The sequence below is a fragment of the Balaenoptera ricei genome, chromosome 7 (assembly GCF_028023285.1).
Source record: "Balaenoptera ricei isolate mBalRic1 chromosome 7, mBalRic1.hap2, whole genome shotgun sequence".
Taxonomy (NCBI): Eukaryota; Metazoa; Chordata; class Mammalia; order Artiodactyla; family Balaenopteridae; genus Balaenoptera; species Balaenoptera ricei.
Window position 1 is genome coordinate 48,831,049 of NC_082645.1, and position 27,639 is coordinate 48,858,687.

General features: G+C 33.9%; 1 protein-coding gene across 5 annotated transcripts in view; it reads right to left on the reverse strand.

Moving 5' to 3' along the window:
* WDSUB1 (WD repeat, sterile alpha motif and U-box domain containing 1) overlaps window positions 1-27,639 on the reverse strand; it is a 64,980-nt gene that overhangs the window by 35,730 nt on the left and 1,611 nt on the right. For 4 of the 5 annotated variants that reach the window (XM_059927931.1, XM_059927929.1, XM_059927932.1 and 1 more), the window contains exons 2-10: window positions 26,361-26,782; window positions 24,550-24,734; window positions 20,799-20,891; window positions 16,122-16,215; window positions 11,891-11,924; window positions 10,587-10,627; window positions 10,400-10,506; window positions 9,489-9,668; window positions 910-1,050 (exon numbers count right to left, since the gene is read on the reverse strand). In XM_059927931.1, the coding sequence (XP_059783914.1) occupies window positions 910-1,050; window positions 9,489-9,668; window positions 10,400-10,506; window positions 10,587-10,627; window positions 11,891-11,924; window positions 16,122-16,215; window positions 20,799-20,891; window positions 24,550-24,734; window positions 26,361-26,758 (1,273 nt within the window). In that variant the 5' untranslated portion in view covers window positions 26,759-26,782. Of the gene's footprint in view, window positions 1-909; window positions 1,051-9,488; window positions 9,669-10,399; window positions 10,507-10,586; window positions 10,628-11,890; window positions 11,925-16,121; window positions 16,216-20,798; window positions 20,892-24,549; window positions 24,735-26,360; window positions 26,783-27,639 lie in introns of those variants that run through there. The other variant, XM_059927933.1, reaches the window with a different exon arrangement.

The following is a 27,639-nucleotide window of genomic DNA, read 5'->3' on the forward strand; positions in this document are numbered from 1 at the left end:
TCTAAAATTCAATGATCACAAAACTGGAAAAACAGGTACACTTACATACATTTCTGGTAGCATTCTAAATATTTTTTTCTAGAAAACAATCTAATAACAAATCTAACAAGAACTATCAAAACTGTTCTTTTTAACATTCATAAAATATTCTGTTTGGTTAATTCTGCTTTGGGGAACACATGTCATGAAAATACCCCTAAGTAATGCTAACAACACAATGAAAGGAGTACCAAGATATCAGCACAATGCTATTAACAATATAAAGCTTTTCAAACATATACATACACCAAACAGTAGAAGAGTCAAATTGTAGCATAGAGCTACAATGGAATAAAGTTATTAACACTGAAAATTATGTAGACTAAGTCAATATTCAGAAATGTATATAACAGTCTTAAAAATAAAAAGCACAATATGGATTCACTGACTACAACTATGTAAAGTATGTATGTCTGTGTTCATTGACAAAGATTAGAAATTAATGTGAAATGATGTTAACTTTATAACCTTTAAATTCTTATTTCTGTAAGGCTGTTTAAATTCATGATAGACAAAATAAATATAATAGATCTCAACAGTGTATCTTAAAAAACAATATTTTAACTATACATTCTAGTAACTAAATACATATTTCACAAGTTTAAGTAAGGCTTATCAAGCTTATTTCTTTTGTCTCTAATCTTATCCAAACCTGCTCCATCCAATTTTATTCATTAAGGAATATACAATGTTCAATAGTTCACCTCAGATCTAAGGAATTTTTAAAAAGAAAAAAAAAAAAGAAAGAACTTATGAGAAATAAAGTAATTTTGAAAAAGTTTCACATTTAAACAAACTTCTGTGAACTGTCTACATTATTTATTCATTTAGTACATAATATGCCCTGAAATTTAGAATAGCATCACATACCTGATGCGATGACAGGATCTTTCATAAGCTCCCTAGTTATTGGACATATAAATTCATCAGGAATTCCAGAGGAAAGGGTTTTTATCTTTGTCCTGAGCTCTTCAATTTTCCGCAGAACTTTACTACGCAGCCCTAGAGATTCTGAAAAGAAATTATTCTGTTAGGGCTGGAGAACTATTACTTGTAACCTTTATGCAAGTCTTCAGCAAACAAAGAGAAATTTCACCTACTACAACCAAAAATCTTCAGACATTCTGTTTTACCACATGGAACCTTTTCTTTATAAATTATTTAATCAATATTTGTAGTATAGAATACTGTGTGATTAAAATAACTCAGCAAGAGAAAGTTTATTCTAAATAACTTTAGATTCTCAAAGTTCCTCAAGAATTACAGATTGCCCAAATACTAATATACCACACAAAATCAGAAAAGGCTCATTATTATAGGTTAATTTATTTAGACAACAAAAAATTTCCTAAAAATCATTTTTAAAGATGTTCAATTTGATAATATAAAAATTGTCTTATATTTATAAACATTATGAAATTGGGTATATTATTTGCTGATTCTCATATGAAACACAATCTCAAATAAAGTTCATATGTTTGTCCAAGACTCTACACATACGTTTCATTCATTTGTATTACTTTTATCTTAAGTTTTTAAAATTATCTTAATTTTTAATTTCAGGAAGATTAATACAATTAAGTTTAGGAAGTTTAGTGTGATTATCTGTTTATATTTTTAGATAATCTAGCTGACAGTTCTATTTTAGGTGGAGGTGTTTGGGGGGTGTAGAGTGGGTAGGAAAAAAGAACTACATTTCAGAACACCTCAGAGTTCCCATAAAAAGCCAAATCAACTTTCTTTCTGATTGGAAGGTAATTCTCCATAGTGTTTATACACACCTTATGACACCTTTTGTCTAGCAATCTTTTCAAGGATGTCTGCAAACTTACTTGGAAGCTAGAGATAGCGTTTCCCTCCCAGTCTGAGGGCAGATTTGCTTCCTGACAGGTACAAAGATAATGTCTTCCTCTTGGACTAGTTTGCTAGCAGTCCCTTTATAAGATTGGTGGGGGGCGGGTGGTGGTTCATAAACTCAGGGTTCCTCAGCTATGACACCAACACAAATTGCCCCCACAAGACTAGGCGGAAAGGGCAACCAATTTAAATATGAAGCTCATGCTGCCTGCTGTGCCATGAGTAATAAACTGTTCAAATCTATTTGGACTCATTGACCATATCTATGGAAGTATGGCAAGTCAACCTAGCAGCTGCCTACATCTTAGGAACTGCTTTACTGCTTTCCTATGACTTACCTCCTATGTAACTCATTGAAACAAAACTGAGGATTTTTAAAACAATTTTTTAAAAGCACCACAACACGTTTATAATTAGACTAATTAGACACGTTAGTAATTACATAACATAATTAAGTCATATCATTTAAGGGGAAAATTATACAACATGTAATAAGGATATAGAGGTATTTAATATTCTGAAAACAATATATATATTACCTTGTCAAATATACATGTGTGCCAATATTTAGAATGTTTATTAATAAAGAATATAGAAACCCTATTTCAAGAAAAGGTTAAATTGTGTGTTACCCTTGTCTAATTTTAATGTCATTTAAGAATGCCCTCAGGCAAGCAGTTACCAAATGATATCCACAGAACTTGGCCAGAAGAAGACATCTCCTTTTGTGATCGGGGTTTGGCAGTGAGTGTTATTAAACTTAATTGCTCAGAAAGAAAAGACCCTGACCAGCTGAGGGCTAGTAAACCCTCAGTACGGGCAATGGGCAATATTTAGCTATATTTACTATAACTCTGAAAAGGCATCTGGCTATTAATAAGATGACAAATTAAATAGGCCATCACCTCCTGTACCCTCTTTCCCACCCCTTCCCCAACCCTGGAAGTGCTACATAATTGAGAATTGATGGAGCCTGGACACAAATAACCATCAAAAATACAAAACAAAATTCCGAAAACCCTCAAGGAAACAGAAGTAACTAGGTTCCAGAGTAGGGGATGGGAAATAGCTTAAAGCAGAGATTTGTGTACACAAATGGAAGAAATACCTTTCTACTTGTAGCCTTCACTCTCCCCAACTTTGTCCTGTAAATATCATTGCTAAGGCAGCAACGCCAGCATGAGCTGGAGGCAGGGTAACAAGAGAGCGCTATGGCCTGGACTAACAATTACAGCCCACTGGGCTGGTCACTGAATCACCTCTGCAATGCCCTGAGACAGAACAAGAGAATCAAAAGCTGGTTTCTTGGAGAAAAAAAACTTTAAAACTTTTTATTTTTTAAAGATAAATTTTATTAACAAACTTCTGACTTGAAAGATCAAGAGAAAACAAGACATAAAAACTATATTAGGAAAGAAAAGGGACACACAACTATAGGTACAGTAGGGATTTTTTAAAGGACTTAGAGAAGATGGTGATAGAAGCAATATAATTTTTAAACTTCTCTGAATCCCCACATAAAAACAGAGCAACGAGATAGCAAAATCAAATCCCACCGACACTTCCAACAAAACAAGGTAGCAGGGTATCCTCATGAATCCCACTAAAAGTGGAAGAGAATAAACCACCAACATCCATAAGACCTGTGATTGATATCAATGCGGAAGCAACAGGACATCTGACAGGCCTGAGGAATGGAGACCCCGAAATGCCCTACTCTCAGGAAAGTGGGGTAGGCCAATTTGAGACCAGCAGCTGAACTGGAAGGGTTATGCCCACTCTAACAGCAGGTCAGTGCACAGGCCTATACCTGTGAAAGGACTATTTCACTTCAATTGTGTGCAAAGAAAAAATGGTAAATGTTCTTGTTACTTAACAGTATATGCAGTTAGGCAACAAGTGAAAGTCTACATAAGGAAGTATTACTAGGATTTGAAACATGAAACTTCCAAAATCTGAGGATGTTAAGACAGCTGGTGCATAAAGTTTTAAAAAGCATTTGATATAAGAATTTTTAAAGCAGAAAATGATAAAACTGTCTCATGTGCTTTCATGGTTTCTTGGAAAGACAAGAATAAAAAGAAGAGGGAATGCTTTGAAAAAACCTCATTCCCAATTAAGAATCTATGACTGATAATTAGTTGAATATAAGGGTAAGGACTGACACGATATACAGTAGTTCCTTGTCATTTGTCATTCCATGGTTCTACCATTATATTGTCTACAGCAATTCCAAACTCCAGGATAGGTAGCAGTTTGCAATAATCCTGAGGCCTGGATATAAACTGAAGCCAAACTGCAGATGAAAATCACGTGGCTAGTTAGTGGACTTACTGCTTGCCTAGTATCACATCTCAAAGAGACTTTCTTGCTCTTTATCTTCATACTTTATGCCTTTTGGTTGCAATATTAAAGGCTGTCATAGAGTTCACAAATTCATGGATACACATATGTCTTAAGACATACCTCTCTTAATATCAAGGATCTCTTGTACCTGTAATCTCTTTCTGGATATTCCTTATGCAAATATAGCACTAGATATAAGGAGTTATTTCCTTCCTAAAACTGTGTGTCTATTGTACCCTTAGTTTTCATTAACACTATCCTAGAAAAGGACTATTACTCTAGGTTAAAACACCAGGTTCCAACAGATACTCAAATCTATAGAAGGTTCCTTTATTGTATATTTACAAAGGCTCATTGAAAAAAGATTTGATAGACTGCTTGGCTCCTTAAAAATAATTTTTAAGTGTCAAACGTAATAGATATACTACTTTGTCCCCTAACACTCCAATATACTTCACTGAAAATTAATTAACTTCCTTCATATGATGAATGTTAAATTCGTATTTATTCACATTGACATAGGAACCGTTTTAACAGCTGTACCACAAAAGCAAATGCAAGTAAAATAGTTATGCATCACAAGAGTAAAATTCATTATCACATACTCATCAATTTGCCTCTTAACACATTTTTTTCTAGACCCAATTTCACTTCTCTATTACTCCAATTTACTGTTTTGAGGAAGAGCCTACTTTTCTTAAAACTCAAGACTAACAGAAATCCACTGTAGCTTAAAGCAGCACTTGTAGAAGATTAATGTTAGCCTGCTGACCCTTTAAAATTTTGCAAAAACTTTAAAATATTGATACTTTAGAATGATGTAGAAAAAAAAATATTTATTTAAAAATTTATTTAAAAATTTACTAATTTATTCTGTATTTAATTTGTTGTATTTGCTAACTTTCCAAATCTTAAGCACAAACACAAAGCAAATTCCTTACTTACTAGAGAGTATGCAATGTTCTTGTCTCCATTTATAATGATCTTCCTAATTCAGCTTTTAGACCACAGCAGACTTATTTAAATTATATTTCAATTTTGGCTTGAGCCTGGTAGTTCCAAAACTTGTTTCACCGAACTTCAGAATGATCATAACTACTAAACCCGAGACTCACCTTCAAATACTATTTCAGGCCATTAACTGAATCCTGTAAGAATTTCTTATACTTTATTTATCGGGCTATTGGGACAGAATTCTATTGCTATTGTTTTTACTATGCTCTCTTATGTTTTGAAACATCCTTTGTTGAAATCTGAAATTATTATTTTATATTGTCATGTGCTTCTGTGTGATAAAGTATTGTTAAAACTTATTGTGAGAGAGTAATGAGAAATCAGCAAATGAACACGCTAAATTCACCAGAACTTTAAAAACAAAAACAAAAAAAAAACCTGTACTCTATTACCTACTTTCAGGAAGAAAGAGTAAATTATAAATTATAAAGGAAATAAGTTACTAGAGATACAAAAATAACTTTCACAGTATGGCCTGAGTACAAAACCATCTGATTCTAATTATTTTCACAAAATCATCATTCTATTAACTTCTTAAAAGGCCATAAGCTTCCAAGACACTTAAATAGGTTCACATACTATATTTACTATATAATGAAAGTATACTACTATACTTTAGAATGATTTTCTATAACAAACACTTTTTTTGCTCTTTGACTCCTCATTTACAGTAAATTCAACACTTTTTTTGCTCTCTGACTCCTCATTAACAGTAAATTCACTATGGACATCCTATTTCCTAAGCTTTCTGGTTAATTAAGATTTTACTAGAGCATACTGCTAAGTGTCTGAGTATTATGTTCATTAGAGCACAACACTAAGACTTCAAACTGTTTTTGATAAGGATGTGTTGTTAGTAGCCAGAACACATAAAACAACTCTTACAATTCAACAATAAAAGGACAAACCAATTTTAACCAAAGAAGATATATAAACAGCCAATAAGCACTCGAAAATATGCTCCGTATCATTAGGTAAATGCAAATCAAAAACCACAATGAAATAGCACTTCACATCTATTGAATAGCTATAATCAATAAGATAGGTAATAACCAGTGTTGACAAAGAGGTGAAGAAATTGGAAAGCTCACACATTGCTGGCGGGAATGCAAAATAGTACAGCTGCTTTGGAAAACAGTCTGCCAGCTCCTCAAAATGGTATATGTAGAGTTATTCTACTTTTAATCATATATCCAAGGGAAATGAAAATATACTCACACAAAAACTCATACACATATCTTCACAGCAGCATTATTGATAACAGCCAAAAAGTAGAAACAACCCAAATGACCATCAGCTGATGAGTGGATAAACAAAATGTGGTATAGCCATACAATGGAATATTATTCAGCCATAAAAAGGAAGGAAGTACTTACACATACAAAAACATGGATGAACCTTGAAAGGTTAAATAAAAAAAGCCAGATAAAAAGGCCACATATTGTATGGTTCCACTTAAAAGAAATGTCCAAAATAGGTAGATCCTATTTCTACAGAAGATAGATTAGTGGTTGCCAAGAGGCTAGAAAGAGGAAAGAATGGGATTCTTTTAGGGGGATAAAAATGTTCTGAAATTAGATAGTGGTGATGGTTGTACAACTCTGTGAATATACTAAAAACCAGAGGATTGTACACTTAAGAAAAAATGACTTGTGCACTGAAAATTACAAAGCATTGTTGAAAAAGAAATTAAGAAGACCTGAATAAACATAAAATTATCCTGTGCTTATGGATTAGAAGAATTAATATTGTTAATATGACAATAATCCCCAAATTGACATAGAAATTCAGTATAATCCCCATCAAAGTCAGGTGGCTTTTTTGCAGAATTTGACAAGTTGATCCTAAAATTCATATGGAAATGCCAAGGGACCCAAAGGAGCAAAACCAATCCTGGGGAGAATAAAAACCCAGAGATGGAGGACACACAATTTTCAATTTCAACACTTACTACAAAGCTATAGTAATTAAGACACTGTGGCACTAGCGTATGGATAGACAAATAAATCAGTGAAATAGAATTGAGAGTCCAGAAATAAACCCTCACATTTATGGTCAACTGATATTTAACAAGGGTGCCAAGACAATTTAAAGGGGAAAGAATAGTCTTTTCAACAAATGGTACTGGGACAACTGGATATATACATCTGAAAGAATATAGCTAAACTCTTACCTCACATTATATACAAAAATTAAGTCAAAATTGATCACACACCTAAATGTAAGAGCTAGAACTATAAAAGTCATAGAAGAAACACAGGTGTAAATCTTCAAGATTCAGGATTAGGTTTGGGTTTCTTAGATATGACACCTACAGCACAAGCAATGACAGAAAAAAAAGATAAACTGGACTTCACCAAAATTTGTAACTTTTGTGCATCAAAGGACACTTTCAAGAAAGTGTAATGATAACCCACCGAATGGGAGAAAATATTTACAAATCATATATCTGATTAAGGGTCTAGTATCTAAATTTATATAAACTCATCAATAAAAAGACAAATAACCCAGTTTTTAAAATGGACAAAGAATCTGAACAGACATTTTTCCAAAGAAGATATACAAATGGCCAATGAGCATATGGAAAGTTGTTCAACATCACTAGTCATCAGGAAAATGCATATCAAAACCACAATGAGAAACCACTAGGATGGCTATAATTGAAAAACTAAACAAGTATTGATGAGGATGCAGAGAAACTGGAATCCTCATACACTGCTGGTGAGAACATACAAAAGCACAGTTGCTTTGGAAAATAGCCTGGCAGTTCTTCAAATGCAAGCACAGAGTTACCATATGATCCACACTTCCTCCACTCGACAGTTTTCAGAGTTTTGTTTTGTATATTTGATGGTTATTTGTATCTAGACTCCATCAGTTTTCAATTATGTAGCATTTCCAGGGATGGGGAAGGGGTGGGGAAGAGGGTACAGGAGCTGATGGCCTATTTAATTTGTCATCTTATTAATTTGTCATCTTTTTAAGAGCCAGATGCCTTTTCAGAGTTATAGTAAATATACCCAAATGTTGCTCATTGCCCATACTGAGGGGCTACTAGCCCTCAAGCTGGTAAAGGGTCTTTTCTTCCTGAGCAATTAAGTTTAATAACACTCATTCCCAACTCCCAATCACAAAAGGAGACATCTTCTTCCGGCCAAGTTCTGTCAGTATGATTTGGTAACGCCCTAGAAAACTGAAAACAGATGCCCACACGAAACTTGTATATGAATGTTCATAGAAGCATTTTTCATAAAATCTATAAAATGGGAACAATCTAGATCCAATCAACTGGTGAATGGATGAACAAAAAGTGATAAATTCATACAGTGGAATATTATTCGGCCATAAAAAAGTGAAGTACTAATATATACTACAACATGTACGAACCTTGAGAACATGCTATGCAAAAGAGGCCAGACACAAAAGGTCATACATTTTATGAAATGTAGAACAGGCAAATCCTTAGAGACAGAAAGTAGATTAGTGGTTGCCAGGAGCTAGAGAGACAAGGAATAGGAGTGACTGCTAATGGGAATGGAGTTTCTTTCTGAAGTGATGAAAATGTTCTGGAATCAAAGAGTGGTGATGGTTATACAACTCTGAATAGTCACTGCACTGTATACTTATAAAAGGATGAATTATATCACAATTTTAAAAATATATATTTTAAAAATTACAGTTACATGATAAATTTAATTACCTAAAGAAACAGTATGTAACATTTCTTTTCCATAATCTAATAAAAATATACTATACTTCTATACACAGACATATACCAGAACTACTACCATGCTAGAATATTAAGAGGAAACCATTAGGGCTTCCCTGGTGGCGCAGTGGTTGAGAATCTGCCTGCCAATGCAGGGGACACGGGTTCGAGCCCTGGTCTGGGAAGATCCCACATGCCACGGAGCAACTAAGCCCGTGAGCCACAACTACTGAGCCTGCGCGTCTGAAGCCTGTGCTCCGCAACAAGAGAGGCCGTGACAGTGAGAGGCCCGCGCACAGCGATGAAGAGTGGCCCCCGCTTGCCACAACTAGAGAAAGCCCTTGCACAGAAACTAAGATCCAATACAGCCAAAAATAAATAAATAAATAAATAAATAAATAAATAAATAAATTTATAAAAAAAAAAAAAAAAAAAAGAGGAAACCATTAATGCAATTAAAACCAATCTCAGAGTAAATTATTAACAGTTGTTTTTAAGACTGCCTAACTTTCACTAGTCTTACCAATTTTCAAATCATCAGCTAGACTTTCTTTTGTAAGATTCAACAGTTCTCGTCCATCAATGTTATTCATTTTGAAAATACCAACAAGGTCTTTTAATCCTTGTGCACAAAGCCAGTTTGAGACATCATCCTCTGACCAATCTTCAGTAAATTGCTTTGGTTGATCTTCTGCGATCCTTGCTTAAAAAACAAACAAACCAAAAAAACCCCACAAACAAAAAGTGAAAAAACAACAAGCAAGAGAAAAAGTATATCCTTTATAAACATTCTCACTTTGTACTAAAAAGTAAATGAAATTTTCTTAAATCTGTGTTTCCTACTTTAACATCCTTTAAGAAATTTTTAAAAATCAAATAATACTACGTATAAAGTATTATTTAATGCTACGTTAAATGCTACTCTTTCGGAACATTTTTCACTCCAGAAAAAGTTTATCTTTATTATATAAAATTCATATCAGCAGAAGTATTATATGTGACCTGTCATCTGCATATCAGCACCACTAATTGGTTAATTCTGACACTGATAAAAATAAAACTCCTAAATTATGTGTCAATGTTGCTTGATAAAACCAAAAATAAAACCAATAAGATAAAACTATCATTTCTATTTTGTTCTAGGCTATATTTATCTGAAAAATTAGTATGGAGTATAAATAAAGAGCTTACAAAACTATGGGAGGTACGATATACATGAATGTGCATCCAAAAGCATTTACCAACAGTTTTAATGTAGATGTCTGGGTTAACTTTAACACTGGGTTCTCTAAAATTATTTTTAAATTATATTAAATTTGGATGTATGCTTTATATTGAGAAAAGCAACATGAATAATTTGTCAAAAAATTACTGAATTTCTCATTTTAATGGTGAATGGTGCTGAAGTGGGTTACACATGATATCCTTACTAACCTTGGCAAAGTGTTTCCAGGTCAAACTGCCAGATATTCACTGTTTTGTCCATTGAACCAGTAGCAAGTAAAAGGATATTGGGTGCAAAGGCACAAGTTGTGACATACCTAGTTAATAAAAACAACTATTATATATCCTCAGACCAATTTTTTAATTATATTACTACAAAGTGAGGTTAAGTTCAGACCTGGTGTGCTGAGTCAAGGTGTGAAGTATATTTTCAGTATTCTGAAAAACAACACAAACAGCTTTATATTTACTCAGGCAAGAGTAAAGCTACTGATAAAGACTTGTTTGACCTGAATGGTTTATACACTCTATGTATTCTAATATTATGAGTCACTAATATAAATCAAAACTTTACCCAATGAATAGAGAATAGCATTTATAACTAATAACATTATCAAGTACTTATTTCACTCTTTCTCAATTATCAGCACTGCTGTCTGCTGAAATTTTTAGTATAATATAGTCCTGGCTGATTTGTCTCAACTTACTAATAGTAACCATGAAATAATTTGAATTTTTGCTATGGCATTTGACTGTACCCACTGCAGACCAGTGAGTAGAAATTAGTCATTTCAATATTGAGTACACTTAGCTGGCCATCCAACATCTAGATGTATTTAACTGAGACTCATATACATATTTTATGGAGAAAATTTAACATTATAGCTATTTCTGTGAATGTAAAATCTCGTGAAAATCTCCTGAGAAATATTAAGGATCTATTTCACCTCATTTGAGTACTCTTTCCCACTTCCTGCCAGAACTCAATAATTTGAACTGCTGTGTGGAGGACTAGCTTAGCTTCCTTGTTTGACCCACTACACTTTGATAATTCACATCTCTATTTCTTTGCTGGCATAGCTACAACCTAAGCTGAACCACTGTAAGGTCCCACTCAACACCGATTTCTCTTGGAGAATATTTTTGTCAATTATACCTTCACTATATATTAAACGTTCATTTTTCTTCATATTTATGCAACCTGGTCTTTATTCACATGCATCTACCAAAAAGCCCCATTTTTCCAAATCCTTTATAACTTACTGTTCTTATACTAGTCTCTAAATCCAGGTGGGACTCTAAAGTGATAGAGCCACTTTCAGCTTTCAGCTATACTTTCCCAAAACCCTCGGGTAAACATTCCTTTGCTGTTATGGAAACCTGGTGTAAGAGTTTAAGAAAAATTGACTTTAAAGTGAGTTTTTAATATTGATGCTCTTTAAATCTATATTTTCTTTGATCAGACTAAACATCTGTCTATCTTAAAACCATTATTGAAATATTTAAGGGCTTGTCTCAGAACCAATACCTTACCTGCATAACTATTTTAGCATTTCTGAAAATGTATATATTATATTCTTGGGCATCCTAAACAGAAAAAATGTGTACATTTTTCTCATCTTGCCTAGCTAAACTTGAAGCTCAGTAGCCTAATAAGCAAACATAATTTACACAGATCACACAAGATTTTGAAATACTTACAGTATCATACACTATGACAGACTTATCCACTGATCTTTAAAAGAAAAAAAAAAGATTATGGGTGAAAGTTCTATAAAAACAAAGTACAGTATTTACGTAATTAGTATTTTTTAATCATTTTAATAACTTTTTAAGAAAAGGCTGAAATACTGATATGCACACATTCAGAATGCAATCTATTTTTGTTCATATGTATAAACTTTTATTTAAAAAAACTACATGCCATATACCAAACACCAAATTTATCAGAAAATTATAAACTTTATTAATGCTAGCACATGCTATTTATGCTATATAGCCATAAACAGAATAAGCATTTGTCATGTATAAATAAGACGCAATCTCATATCAAGTTAGTAACTCGAAGGGAAAAAATACTACAAGGAAAAGCTAGTACATTCTACTTGATTTTTTTGTTCCAAATAGCATTGTTATTATTGATATGGCTGTGCCTTAATTACTAATCAATACGTATATATGTTTTGATTGTGACTCATTTTTGAAAATTATGATTCGAAACTTGATATGGACCCTACATTGTTTCTTTCAATGCTATAAAAATTAAAACAAACATCTGGGTTTATTCTAGTGGTGAAAAAAAAACATCATACAAAGAAAAATGCAATAACATTAACAAACTATTTAATTGAGAACAACAGATAAATATGTTTCTACATGATATTTTCCCCCTGATACAGCTGTTATGCCACGATATATGTTGCAAAGCAAGAAAACATATCAACAATACGAGTGTTACTGCTCTCTGTACAACTTTAATAGTATTTGTACTTATTATTATTAAACGGTAGCTGATTACAGTCTGACCACAGGAGTCACACCTATTAGAAGGCTTAAAATTCCTTTAAGGACTTCCCTGGCAATACAGTGGTTAAGACCCAGCGCTTCCAATGCAGGGGGCTCAGGTTCAATCCCTGGTTGGGGAACTAGGATCCCACATGCCACCAAAAAAAAAAAAAAAAAAAAAAAAAAAAAATTCCTTTGAATAAGACTTAAAATTTCTTATTTAGTAGTCTCTCTCCAGTGTTGGTGATGGATTTTGACTACAGAATCTTCACCATAATTTCAAAATAGAAGTTATACGTTGTTCAATATAAAATAAAATACAAGCAAATGAGAAGCATATAAATGCATTCTGGCATCAAAAAACAGAATTATAGCAGTAAACGTTAAATTCCAGCCAAAAAACATTGAGAAATTATATTAGCAGCTAATATGTATATGCTAGACATGATTTATAGACACTCTTATTTAGTCCTAAATTTCTCAAAGTACAAAGTATTATTTCTGGAATATCTAAAATTCTTAGGGAAAACTTCATTACTTCTTAGCATCCTTAAAACAAACTAAAAGGAATTTCCACTTTGTGAGACTATCACTAGCGCAATTAGAACTAACTCACCCTAATGATGTATCACTTGAGAAGCTGAATCATCATTAGACAGTCTTGTAAGCAACAGATAGCCAGCCATGATGGCAATGAAATAGGTTCACTTGCTGATGAGGTATAAAAATGAATTTGAGAAGCAAAAGGCCAAACATGAAGAACTCTTTAAGAGTCTACTGAATCTAGGCAAGAAGACTAGAGATTATGGGCAGAGACCTGCAGACATTTAGAGATTAAAAGGATTTTAAACTCACCTCCTATAGTCCCTAATTTGACTAATGGGGATTCAAAGGAAGATGTAATGGGATTTGATAACTGATTAGATTTGGGGGGAAGGAAATTAGGATTAGGGAAAAATAATTGTTTTCAATATTCGAGATTTGGGTTTCAAAGACAGAAAATAATTATAACCACTGTAAACAGGCATAAAATACCTTGAAACTATTAAAACAATATAAAACCTCAAAATATTCCCTAAATAGAACGTGAACCAACAGCAAATAAAAATTCTGATTGTTTGGTGCCCCTGGTTATACATTTCTTGCCTGCTATATATAACTCTTCCCCCTGCTATATATAATTCTTTCAGTACCCACAATCTGCTCTGTCACCTTAACCTAACTTTCCCTTATAAAGGATGCATTAATTGTCAAGTCTTTTGATACTCCATTCCTACCATTTTGTGGCACTCTAAAACCTCAACTCTACTCACTCAAGAATACAAGAGAGGGCGCTTCCCTGGTGGCACAGTGGTTAAGAATCTGCCTGCCAATGCAAGGGACACGGGTTCGACCCCTGGCCCGGGAAGATCCCACATGCTGCAGAGCAACTAAGTCCATGCACCACAACTACTAAGCCTGCGCTCTAGAGCCTGCAAGCCACAACTACTGACCCCACGTGCCACAACTACTGAAGCCTGCACGCCTAGAGCCCGTGCTCCGCAACAAGAGAAGCCATGACAATGAGAAGCCCACGCACTGCAATGAAGAGTAGCCCCCACTCACCACAACTAGAGAAAGACCGCGTGCAGCAACGAAGACCCAACGCAACCAAAAATAAATAAATAAATAAATTTATTAAAAAAAAAGAATACAAGAGAAACACGCCAATTTTATCTGGACAGCTGCTAGGCAAGAGGAACAACACATACAGTTATGTTCTTGATATGGAAGAGCATATAATCACAAGCTCAAGGGAGATGAGTGACACTGTAGTGACATTGTACAGCCACCCATGTCACAAATCACCTAAAGCATTTTAATTCAAACCAGTTTTATACAATGACCAAAAAACTAATCAAATGAAATTACCCACAACTATTTCATTAGGTCAAGTATGTTCCTAAGGTTTAATGATTTATTTTACACTCACACATTTTTATTTTAAATATATATCTATGTTTCTTCTCATTCAGAAAGTATGTGCAGTCTCTTACAAAGATGTAGTAAAAAGAAGATAAGATAGAAATTATGTGAAGAAACTGGGGAGGAAGAGAACATAAAGATGAGGTGGGGGAGAGAGATGAAGGTTAAGATTAGTATTTAAAATGTATGTCACAACAGAGTCCACTTTGTTAACAGAGGGCTGCAAGTTTGTTGCCGAGCTTCTTCAATAACATGAAAAAAAATTCTTACAAACTATATAGAAGGAAAAGAAGAGTTAATAAAGCTTATCTCCCAAAATCTACAGTGATCACACTTAATAATGAAAGCGTTCCCTTTGCAATTAGGTCAGACAAGGTTGGCTATTTTCACTATTTCCATTATCCTGGTAGTGTTAGCCAGTTCAGTAAGGCACAGGAGATATCAAAGGTATAAGGATTAGAAAGGAAGAGACAAAAGCCATCATTAACATATGATATGATTTTATACATAAAAAACCCAAAATTAGAATCTTAACAGATAAATCCAGTCTTTCCATATATATTTCCCTATATTAGCCACATCTTTTATAATAGCAACAAAAAAATTAAGTGCCTAGAATAAATCTAATAAAAGATGAGGAGGACCTCCACAAGGATGACAAATAAACTGTCTTCTATTGAGAGACATTATATTGAGAGAAATCAAAAGACAAATAAATGGGAACATATGCCATATTCATGGGTTGGAGACTCAACATCATAAAGATGTCAATTCTCCCCAAATTTATCAGACTCAATACAATCCCAGTCAAAATCTAAACAGGTTTGTGTGGGTAGAGGGAGGAACTGGAGACAATCTGACAAGCTAACTCTAAAATGTACATGGAAGTGTCAAAAGCCAGGAACAGCCAAATTATAAGGCTCAGAAAGATATCAGAGCAAGGATAAACAGAAAAACAGAACAGAATCACAGGCTGAGAAAAGACCCACACATATATGATCAGTGATTTCTGACAAGGTGGCATATGAAAATGGTGAAGAAAAGATTCTTTTCACCTTACATTACTGAGACAACTGGATATCCATATGGAAAGAAATGAAACTAGATTCCTATCACATATTATATACATCAGTTTTGTTCAACCACTTGGAAAACAAACGTAATGTTGAGCAAAGGAAGCCAGACACAAAATAATTCATAACGTATGATCTGTTTTAAATCAATTTAAAAGGAAAAAGCAATGTTGCATATGACCTGAGGTACTGTCACCAGAAAGGGGCACTTGGAAGGGGAGGACTTCCGGAGGAAAACCAGCAATGTTCTATTTCCTGACCTGAGCAGTGGTTACAAGTTTGCATCACAATGATTTATCAACCTATTCTCTTACGTTTTATGTACTTTCCTGTAAGTCTACTCTATTTCATACCAAAATGGTTTAAGGAAATTAAACTAAATAACTTACCCTGAAACTAACATCTGCCCATCGTGAGAAAAAGCACAAGTCAGAACAGGAGCACAGTGCCCACTCAGTGTACTTTTATATTTTAATTCAAAACCTGCAAACAACAAGGTGAGAAAAATTAGCAAGCTGACTGCGCTTAGAATTTATTTTTAAGTAAAAACTATTTCACTTCTCTGTTCAATAAAATCTTTGAGTGCCTAAAAGACACAAAAATGAAAAAAAAAATTGTCATGCAACTCAAGTGATTAAGTGGTTTCAAAAGTTCAGTAATGGGTAAAGAAAATGGTGGGGTCAGCAAAGACTAGATGGGGGGGTTATAATCATCAAATTATTTTTAAATTAAAAATTTTTTAACTCTATAAAATATATAAATATATAAAATTTTAAACTAATTGAAATTTTAAACTATATACTTCAATCTTGGTATCTTAAAAAATACACACACACCACATGCCAACTGCCCAAACGCCTAAAAAGAATCAAATACCTGTAGTTTTAAATATCTGATATTAAGAAAATATTTTCTGATTCCATAAATTAAAAATAATAGTAATTTAACATCTTATAATTCCAATATATCCTATAAAACTCCTACAAGTATGGTAACACTAAAATTCTTTTTATGCTTTCTATAATTACTGAAAAGGAATATCATAACTCTTTTAAAGGTAAGCTGAGGGAATTCAATGTATTTTAGTGACAACATATAAAAACAATCACTAAGAAGTTGGCCTGGCAAGACAAGGAAATAAGTGAAATCTATAATTTTCTCCCACCTAATAAGAACTTTTTTGAAGTGTTAATGGCTCTTAAGATAGAAAGCATTTAACTAAACAAAAAGGTCATTAGAGCAGGTAAACGTTTCAACAAATAGAAAATATATAATTATTTCACTTTATTATTACGTATTTTATTTCTATTCAAAATAGAAAAAAAAGTTTTTATATGGGAGAGCAGATATAGGCATTCAAGGCACTGATCAATACTTAGGCATATACAGATCAACAAGTAGGCACAATCAATCAAACAAAGCAAAAATGTTAACAAGTTGCAAACTAAATGAAGATTTAATAAACCTGCAGCAGGATCCTAAGAATTTGTTACATTCTCAAGTATAAGATCCATTTGTCTATCTATTCCTCTCTACAAATAAGCATTAAAATTAGGTGCAAATAATGCTAAACGCTTTATTAAAAGGCTTTAACTGCACATGTTTATATAGTGTTATATATGTTTTTTAAAGAGCCAGTGTACACATTTTCCAGACAACGTATGAAAAGCTTTGCTTTCGAATTATTAAAGATATGTTGTATTTAGAACATCCACGTACATGACTATATTTATGGTTTCTTATAAGAATTTCACCTTGATAAGAACAGAAAGAAGAGGTAGGATAGACCAGAGAAGTAATAGAACTCTTATCCTTACCAGCATGTCACCGAATACATTAAAAAATTACTGAATGTAACTTAATAGGCAATAAAGTAACTAAATTTCCACAAAAAGAAATGTATTTATTACTTCCTAATAGCAGACCCTTCTCTATACACTCGCATAATGACAAAGATTCTCTCCTTGACCGAACTCTACCCAGGCTCTTCTGAGCTGCCTCCTGGACTAGGCCTTGACCTTGGCCTACAAAGACTTTAACACAGTTTTTAAGAGTTCAAGGTTGCGTCCCTAGGATGACCCTACCCCCCTTATAAAGTGCCTGCCTGGGAAAACTCAGGGCTGCCAAAAGAATTTACATTTGTTCCAGCCAACACCTGGAGATAGAGCTCCTGTCTCCCCGGCTCTGTGAGAGGGGAGGAGCCTAACTTCCGTAAGTTCCAGTTACAAACCCACATGGGTTGCACATGGACCAATTCCTCGTTTCTTGCTTTTTGTAATTTTTTCACTTCCTGGATGCTACGGAGCCCCCATTTACCCCTGCTTTACTCCCTCATTCTCCCTTTAAAATACACAGTCACATCTGTATAAACTGAAGTTGAGCTCAGTTCATGCTGGACTCTTGCAATAGTATATTACTGATTAAAATCTATTGCAATAGTATATTAAAATCCTTCCTTACCGCTTTAACTAGTGTTCAGCTTTATCTCTGGCAATAATTTTATAAACAATGAAATATAGTTCACGATTTAGCTAAAGCTTATTAGGTAACAAATAATAAAATAAGAATATTTTTAGGCATCTGAAGCAAGATGGCCAACTGACCATATAATTTCAGAGTTCCCATTAAAATGATAATGAAGGAATTAATAAAGATGTAAATTCACATCAATGAAGAGAAGGGGAAGGGGGGGCATCAGGAAATGAGAAACTGAAACCAATTTTGGAAAGGCAGATGCAAATTAACTGACGAGATAGTATAGAGAAGTAACAGCTTGGGGTGTAAAATGAGGGGGCTACAGCAAAGAAGTAAGCTAATCTTCCCTACAAAACCCCAAAAGACTTAGGACTATTAACAGAAAACCCCAAAAGACAACTATTAACAGACAAGGAAAAAGAAAGAGATACAGATATAGTTAATTTTTCTGTTTTCAGGTCTGTAAGTCTGTTTATAAAACAATATCTACCTCCCATCCCTCCCTGACCCCACCCATAGTATGCTGCATGAAAGCTAGATGCTTCTCCCCAGGAAGAAGGAAAACAATGACTGCCTGGGGAGCTCGATGGCAGCTCCAGGGCAACACAGACACCCACATTCTCTAATTCTCCAACCCTTCCCCAATAAGGGCCAATAGTCCACCTTCTTATCCTAAAGGGAAGCCAGCAAATACAAACAACCACCATGTGCACAGAGCTTTTAAACTTCTTCTTATTGTTTAATTCTTGAAAGTAAATGGAATACTAAGGATCATCAGGCATTTGAAGAAGGTAATCATATGAAAGAGAAAGATCAGGGTAAACAAAAAAGGGCCCAAGAGCAAACAAAGTTCATCAGGAAACAGAATGGAACTTAAAACCAAAACAAAAAGCCTCGGATTGGTATCCTGAGAGTTTAGAGAGGATCTTGCATTAAATGGAGGACGCTAGGAAAAAGAAACAAAAAAGGTAAGCATTTGGAAATTGAAAATATTATTGATGGGATTAAAAAATTCAAAAAAGGTTAAAAGATAGAGCTAAGGAATTTTCTCCTAAGATAGAAAAAATGATAAAGAGATAAATGTGGGGGAAAAATAGACAAAGGGAATCAAGTCAGGAGGTCCAACACTCAACTAATGGGAGTTATAAAAAGAGAAGAAGTAGAGAAGAAAGAATTAGAATGAATCCTTTATATCAAAAATGAAAGACGTATTTTTCCTGACTGACGAGTCACCTGAAAGAATAGTACAGTGCATGGGGGAAAGACCCACACATGCTCAAAAAACAATAACTACAATGAACAAATGTAAAATGTGGTGGTACATTTCCCCCAAGAAGATACACAGATTGCCAACAAACACATGAAAGGATGCTCAACATCACTAATCATTAGAGAAATGCAAATCAAAACTACAATGAGGTATCACCTCACACCGGTCAGAAAGGCCATCAACAAAAAATCTACAAACAATAAATGTTAAAGAGGGTGTGGAGAAAAGGGAACCCTCTTGCACTGTTGGTAGGAATGTAAATCGATACAGCCACTATGGAGAACAGTAGGGAGGTTCCTTAAAAAACTAAAAATAGAACTACCATACGACCCAGCAATCCCACTACTGGGCATATACCCTGAGAAAACCATAATTCCAAAAGAGTCATGTACCACAATGTTCACTGCAGCTCTATTTACAATAGCCAGGACATGGAAGCAACCTAAGTGTCCATCGACAGATGAATGGATAAAGAAGATGTGGCACATATATACAATGGAATATTACCCATAAAGAAACGAAATTGAGTTATTTGTAGTGAGGTGGATGGACCTAGAGTCTGTCATACAGAGTGAAGTAAGTCAGAAAGAGAAAAACAAATACCGTATGCTAACACATATACATGGAATCTAAAAAAAAAAAAAATGGTTCTGAAGAACCTAGGGGCAGGACAGGAATAAAGACAAAGACAGAGACAGAGAGAATGGACTTGAGGACACGGGGAGGGGGGAGGGTAGGCTGAGATGGTGCGAGAGAGTGGCATTGACATATATATACTACCAAATGTAAAACAGATAGCTAGTGGGAAGCAGCCGCATAGCACAGGGAGATCAGCTCAGTGCTTTGTGACCACCTAGAAGGGTGGGATAGGGAAGGCGTGAGGGAGATGCAAGAGGGAGGGGTTATGGGGATATATGTATACGTATAGCTGATTCACTTTGTTATACAGCAGCAACTAACACAACAATGTAAAGCAATTATACCTCAATGAAGATGTTAGAAAATAAATAAATAAAAAATAAAAGTGGTGGTGTAAACAGTATTTAGAGAAACTTTGAAAACCATCAAAAGAATTGAAAACAGAAAAAGGAGGAATGTGTGAGCAGGAATGTGTGTAGTGGTAGTGGTGAGGTCATAATCGGTAGTGTGCATACAATTTCCAAATCATATATATGTATTACTTTGACTAAAAGTTCTTAAAATATATTTTTATAATCACTTTTAGATATCCAGAGTTCTTTAGTTAAAAAGATTAATTAAAATATAAATTTTACCTGAATCACAAAAAATCATTTTAGAGAACTACTAGTTGAATACATACCTAAGGTATGGGTAAAGGAAATAACCCAAATTTTGATCTGGCAATCCTGACCACATGATGCCAGTCGAAAGAATTGAAGACCTTGTTCTCCACCTAAAAATATAAATTTGTTAAAAATAAATACACAAGAATTGATAAAACATTTAAACCAAAAAACTTTCAATTTCTTAACTCAGATCTGTTAATTCTATTCATTTAAACCACATTCACAAGCAATATTAATTATATTAATTAATTTACACCATATAACGAAATGTCGGTTAAAGAATTTCTTTTAAGCAAGGTACTTCAAAGGATTATGGCTTTAGCCCCTGAAGTTGCAACAACAAAATACCTTTTTATTTCCCTTCCACTAAGGATATAATTCAGTGTTGCAAAGGCCAATATTGAGCCATGAAGCCTAGGGCACCCTCCAACCCAATTTTAGAGTCTATGAGGTTAGCACTGATGCAAAAAATTAGGAAGAAAAGTCAGTTATGAGATGAGTGTTAAATGCTTAATTGCTCCCAACTTTTTTAAGATACATTCACTTGTTAGAAGCTTAGTCTTAACTCACATGGAATGAGACTGTTTTCCCATTTGATTTAATCAAGACAAGGACTAGAATTACATAAATCCAAAACAACATCAATTCAGTCCAATAGATTTGGTGGAAAATATTACACAAATCAGGGAAAGTAATCAGTTAAATTTGGTGTTACAAAAAACCCGCTAGTTGTTATGCTTACTTAGATAATTTCAGTGTATCATTATCTACCCACTAGATAAGTTCCTAAATATTGTGGGTAACATTAATATTGGTATCACCAACTCAATTTTATATGAATTCCACCTAATATCACAGGTCAAAGGAAATTTCAGCACTCATATGCAGTAAGACAATTAAGAAACCTAATACCTATCTTAAGACTGCACTCCTGTTTTGCAAATATTTAGTATACGGTATTTAATTTATACACCTGCGTATGTAAAATAAACGTTTCCTATGGACTCACTCTGTTTTGTTGAAAGCACATATACTTTATTAACATAAAACAAATTAAAATTTCTTTTTCACTGAAAGTTTTTCTAACTGCATGGGACTTCCACATTTCAACAGCATTTTTGTTTTTGTAGCACAGGTTCAGCCAAACAGCATCCTTTCTCAGAGATCTTGATGGATATAAGCAATTCCTAATAATCAATAACTCTTTTTAAGGCAAAACAGTTTACCCAAAAATGGCTGAGAGTAAAATATTTAAGTACTAGACTCACTTAAGAAAACTTTTTGCCTATTGTTTCTAGACTAAATAAGATCCTTAAGTTAATTCAGAAGTTTCTTTCAGTAGTAAGAATTCATCTAGGACAATGTAAAATTATAAAGCTTAAAATATGCCTATCCTTGAGATCCAAATATAATATTTAAAAATAGACTTTTCTTCAGGAAAACTATTTAAATTGTAATAATAATCTAATCCAAACTGTCTTTTCACTTAAAAACTGGAGAGAATTGAACATTTATCCTCCAGCACCAACAGTATTATTTTTCCTTATTTGAGCAAAATGTCACAAAGACACTTCTGTCTTCAATGTCATAAGTATTTACAGATATTAACAAATACCAAATTAAACAATAACAAGTTAAAAATTACATATTTTGTCTTTTAAGAAAATACATAGTTACCACAAATTCCTACAATAATCATTTATTGGTTTATACGCTTTAAAGCATATATTGATCTGTTTCAGGGAATTTACACATAAGGTTAATATCTATTTTAACAGAAATTGAACTAAAGAAACTACAGAAGGGACATATTAGAAGTATACTGAGAAATATACTTTGAAATATACTCTACAGGCAGGGTAGGGATGTGAGTATTAAACTTATTTTAGAATCTCACCAAATTTTCTGCCTAGTTTAGTGAACCTTTCCAGGACCCATGAGCTGCAATCCCTCTAAAGATAGAACAAGGATGTCCTTAGTTTTACTCTAATATTACTATAAAAATGGTATTTTAATTGAAAATCTTTTTTTCAGGTAACTTAGAATCAAAAAGGAAACCTAAATCTCCCTATGTTTATATAACTCATTAAAGATTCACTGAGTGCCTGTAAGATTTTGGAGAAGGTCTCACAGAATGGAAGAAATGGTTCTTGTCTGTTACAAGCTGGTCTTCTTAGAATAAAACAGCATAAAACAATATATTAAAAGAATAAATTATCATAAGTAAATTAGGTAGGGAGTTTAATGTAAGAATGGGTTCATGAAAAGAAAATCTGTTAATCTGCTATACGATACTAAAAGGTTAAGAAAACAAAACCAAGAAATTTCAGCAAATCAATAAAGAATCTTATTCATCAGTCTGCATTTCAAGGCCTATTATATTCCAAGCACTGTAAATAAAAGACCCAGGCCCTGCCCTATGGAGCTTACAATCTAACAGGAAAAACACCATTAAACACAATCCATATAAATAACTATATAATTAAAACCTGTGATACTTCACTAAGTCCTGTAAAAAATAAAGCATGCAACTAAAAGACTGTATCAAAATACTTTAGACTGTGTGCAGGAGGTAAGAGCAGGGGAAACTCACCTGAAATTATTTTTTTTTTTTTTTTTTTTTTTTTTACCTGAAATCTAAAGGATGACTAATAGTGAACCAGGTGAAGGGTCCACATGTAAAACACTTGGAAAAATCTTAGAGACATTCAAGGAATGAAAGGAGGCCAGTGTGGCAAGAGAATGCATGAAGCCAAGTGTGATTTGGGATGAGGCAGGGAAACAGAATATGAAGGTACTTACAGGCTTTGTGTTTGGGATTTGGTATTTTATCTTACCTTAATCATATTTTAATATGCCACTGATGGTTTTGAAATAGGGGAGTGCCAAAGCCATCCTGCTTCTGGACCTGAGCTGTCCAATAAGGTAGTAACTAGCCACACGTGGCTACTGAACAGTTGAAGCGTGACTACTACAAATTGAGATGTGACATAATATGCACGCTAGATTTCGAAGACTTCATACCAAAATACAGTAAAATATCTTACTAATACTTTTACTATCAATTACTGAAATAATATTTTAGATATATAGGGTAAAATAAAATATGTTAAAATTAATTTCACCTACTACTAGATTTTTAAATTTACATATGTAGCTCACATTATATTGCTATGGGACAGCACTGGTCTGGCAATAAGACTGGAGCAGCCAAAAGCAGAAATTCATCCTAACGTAGAAGGTGAAAATAAAAGAAGACAACTTCCCAATTCACTGTATTTATTTAAAACCAAGAGTCTATATTCAGGAGTTCTTGTTTCTTCTTTTTCTGAAAACTAACTGTATTGTCAAGTGCTTTAAAAATTTATGTTTTGAAAGATTAAATTAGTAAATGGAAAATGAAACTTGTTTTCAATTCTTACATTTCACATTTCTATTTGAATATCAATATACAATACTTCAAAAATCACAGTAAAACCAACAGGGTTAAGGCCTCTACATTACCGTACTCTAGGAATCCAGATCTACTGCACCAAGTTGGGTCAGCCCCTACATATTTTCCCAAAGATCCTGATTTTCCCCAAAAAGTATTTGTGATTTCATTTTGATCAAAAAAGATAAAGGAGAAGGATGTTCCTTGAAAGGAATGAATTAAAAGGGCTTGTTGTTTTACTAATGATGAAGTGAAAATAAGTAAAAGAACGAAAAGTCACATACAAATTGCAAATGGGAATTACTATTGCTTACAAGAGTAAAATAACTAACCAGAAACTGGCTGTGAAGAAAAATCGCAGCAGGTAATTCCAAGGTCATGTGCTTTTTCACTATGCAGACACCTCATTTTATCATCCCACAGTGTTAAATCTCCACACGAGGAGCCAGTGACAAAGAGGTTTCCATTAGGAGAAAATGCACAGGCCACCAAGGAGCCATCCTTAACACTAGCACATCTGAAATAAAAGCAAAAGAAAAGGGAATTTTCATTTCAGAGCATCTTTTACTTTACATTACAATCTCTAACAGCAGCTTGATATACTAAAAAGAGGATAAATGGCTATCACAGAACTACAGATAAAAGACAGTAGATGCCTATAGAAATAAAATATCATTTATATGCTTGCTAAAAGTAAGAGGATTTAAACATTATCTTAACCAAACAAAAGTCGACATATCTTCATACTGTTCCATGTGGCAAGTCAGTATGAACATGTTAAAATCTACAAAGCTTAACAGAAAAAGCAATAACGACCAACAATATCAACTACAGTCACATTTTTTTTTAAAGATATAACTTTTTTATTGAAAAACATGTTACTGGGGTCAAAAGTACTTTCAACTTTTGTATTAAAAGCACCTAGAAACAACAAACAGCAAAATCACCCAGAAACTTTCATCCCATCTTCAAATACAAATGCTTTATGTAAAGAAAATGCTGTGAATAAGTTAAAATTATCTAGGGAAGATTAGGAAGCACTGGCCTAACAATATTAATTATTTTCTCAATTAGGAAAAATAAACTGGTAAAAACCCAACAATTAGTGCAGTGTCCTAGCCAGCGCTTAAATCTACTGCAGTGTACCATTTTTATATCATTAATTACATACATTAGAGAAATAATGCTAGGGAGGCAGAATTTATCACCCAATAAGTGAAAAAGATTCGTTAGCTGACAGCTGTATTTCATTCACACAAAATAACTTAAAGGCATTTCATTCTTCCTGTGCTTTCTCTTTAAACTGTTTATTAACACCACTTAAAACACATCACTTTCTTCAATCCAAAGACCCAAATCTAAATTAGTAACAGTTGTTTACCAGCTACCATTTGTGCTCTGAGTGATGCTGGTGGGTAGGGAGAAAGGAAGGTACATTAAGCTATTTTAATTGGTAACATCTGAAAGTTTATAGTTTTTAACATACTTAATGACACGTTAAAATGGTTAAAATGTTTGATGTTATATATATTTCACCACACTATAAATACATACAAGTGCATGGTTTTAATGTTGGTGAGTTGCAACACAACATTGCCAGTGCAAATTAATTGATGTCTTTTTATCCAAAAGGAGTTTTTTAAGTGATTTTTTTTAAAAGAAACAATAACACAACACCATGCTGATCACAAGGTTCCTTCTTCTGGGCTTGGTCAACAAGAATCCTAGTCAGGAAAGAGCTGTGCAGGTGAGACTTACCTACCATTACTTTATTATTGAGAACACCTGAGCCACGAGTGAGAAAAATAAAGCCTAAAATTACTAAATTTTATTCAAAAGACTACTGTGGGGTTTTTTTTTGGCCTAACCCTTACCAAAAAATCCATGAAAGTCTAACAAGATTAACCTTATTTTACAAAAGAGAGATTGGAAATTTAAAACACTCAGAGCCAAGCAAATCTACTTCAAGAATCATATTATGTTTTTATGACCTTCAGAAGATAGGTCAAAATATTTTTCCTTGTGATGTCTAAAAATTATCTGCTTCTTAAAGTCATCAAAATATTCTGCCTTTTTTTTTTTTTCTTTTTTTTGTGGACCTGTTAATAGGATTAAAAACGGAAAGCGTTTTAAATATTCCTACCTATATAACTTGTATGACTGTGCATTCCACAAAACAACAGTTCCATCAGCTGCCCCTGATACCAAACAAGTGGAGTCTGGGGAAAACCGGCAAACCCTCACGGGGCTACCACTGGGCTGTTCCATCACTGACAAAGTCTGTCCGTTTTGAGTGTCCCATAAGACAGTGGTACCATCTGTTGAACATGAAGCCAAAATATGTCCTGAAGGGGAGAAGCAGCAGCAGTGGACAGCATAGGTGTGAAACTTCAATGGAGAGTGTGGCAATTCACTGAAGTCACTCAGGGAGTACAGGCGGATAGTTTTGTCCAAGGAGCAAGTGGCCAAGAGGGAAGAGGAGAAGGCACAGCAGTTGACATCATCATCGTGATCCGCTAATGTGTGGATTAGTTTCACCATGTTCTTTATTTGAAGTAAAATATCCTGCAATTTTTAGACAGATAAACGTTACTTCATCCTAGGAATCAAATAAACGCAACTCAAATCAATATAAAAGAGCCAAAAGCAATTAACTTGCTCGATGAAAGCTCCTACATTCACATTTTTTAAAGACAATATATTATACTGGGGGTTAGAATAATTTGGAGAGAAATGAAACATTTTAAGACTATAACCTCTGATGACTATCACAATCACCAGTGCCATACCAATAAAATTCCACAACTCCTGAAAAAGAACCTAGTCAAATAACGTCAAACTGATCTGACACTGAACATCCAGAACCTTGGGTATTTATTTCACCCTTGAAGACTCTCCCTTAACTAACTGTTACTCAACACTGCCTCATTCCACATCTGCTAATCTCAGCTTAAAAAGATTTTTCACTACTTTAACAAACTCTGCTGCTCCTGCCACAGGATGGAGCCAAGGCTATTGCTCTGCCTTTAAGATGCAGAATTATATAGTTCACTCATAAAAAAGGAACAAAAGGTTTCATTCACAATTTAAGTGGCAGTGTTGAAAGCTATCATGTCATGGTTTGTCATCTTGTCTGACAAAGAATAAAAAGATATAAAAGATTTGAGGTGAAGAATCAATGTAATAAATCAAGGAAACCAAAAAGAAAGAGTGGCAAAAAATGGACTTAGCTGGTCTGCAACGAAGAACAAATGTACAAATTTAGAATAAAATCCAAACTCCTCACCAAGACTTACAAAACCCTACATGGTCTGTCTCTTCCTTGCCTACTTCTCAGACCTCAACTCCTTCCACTTTCCCTCACCCTCCCTCCTTCCAGCCTCCCTGGTCCAAAGGATTACACCTAAGATCTTCACAAAGTG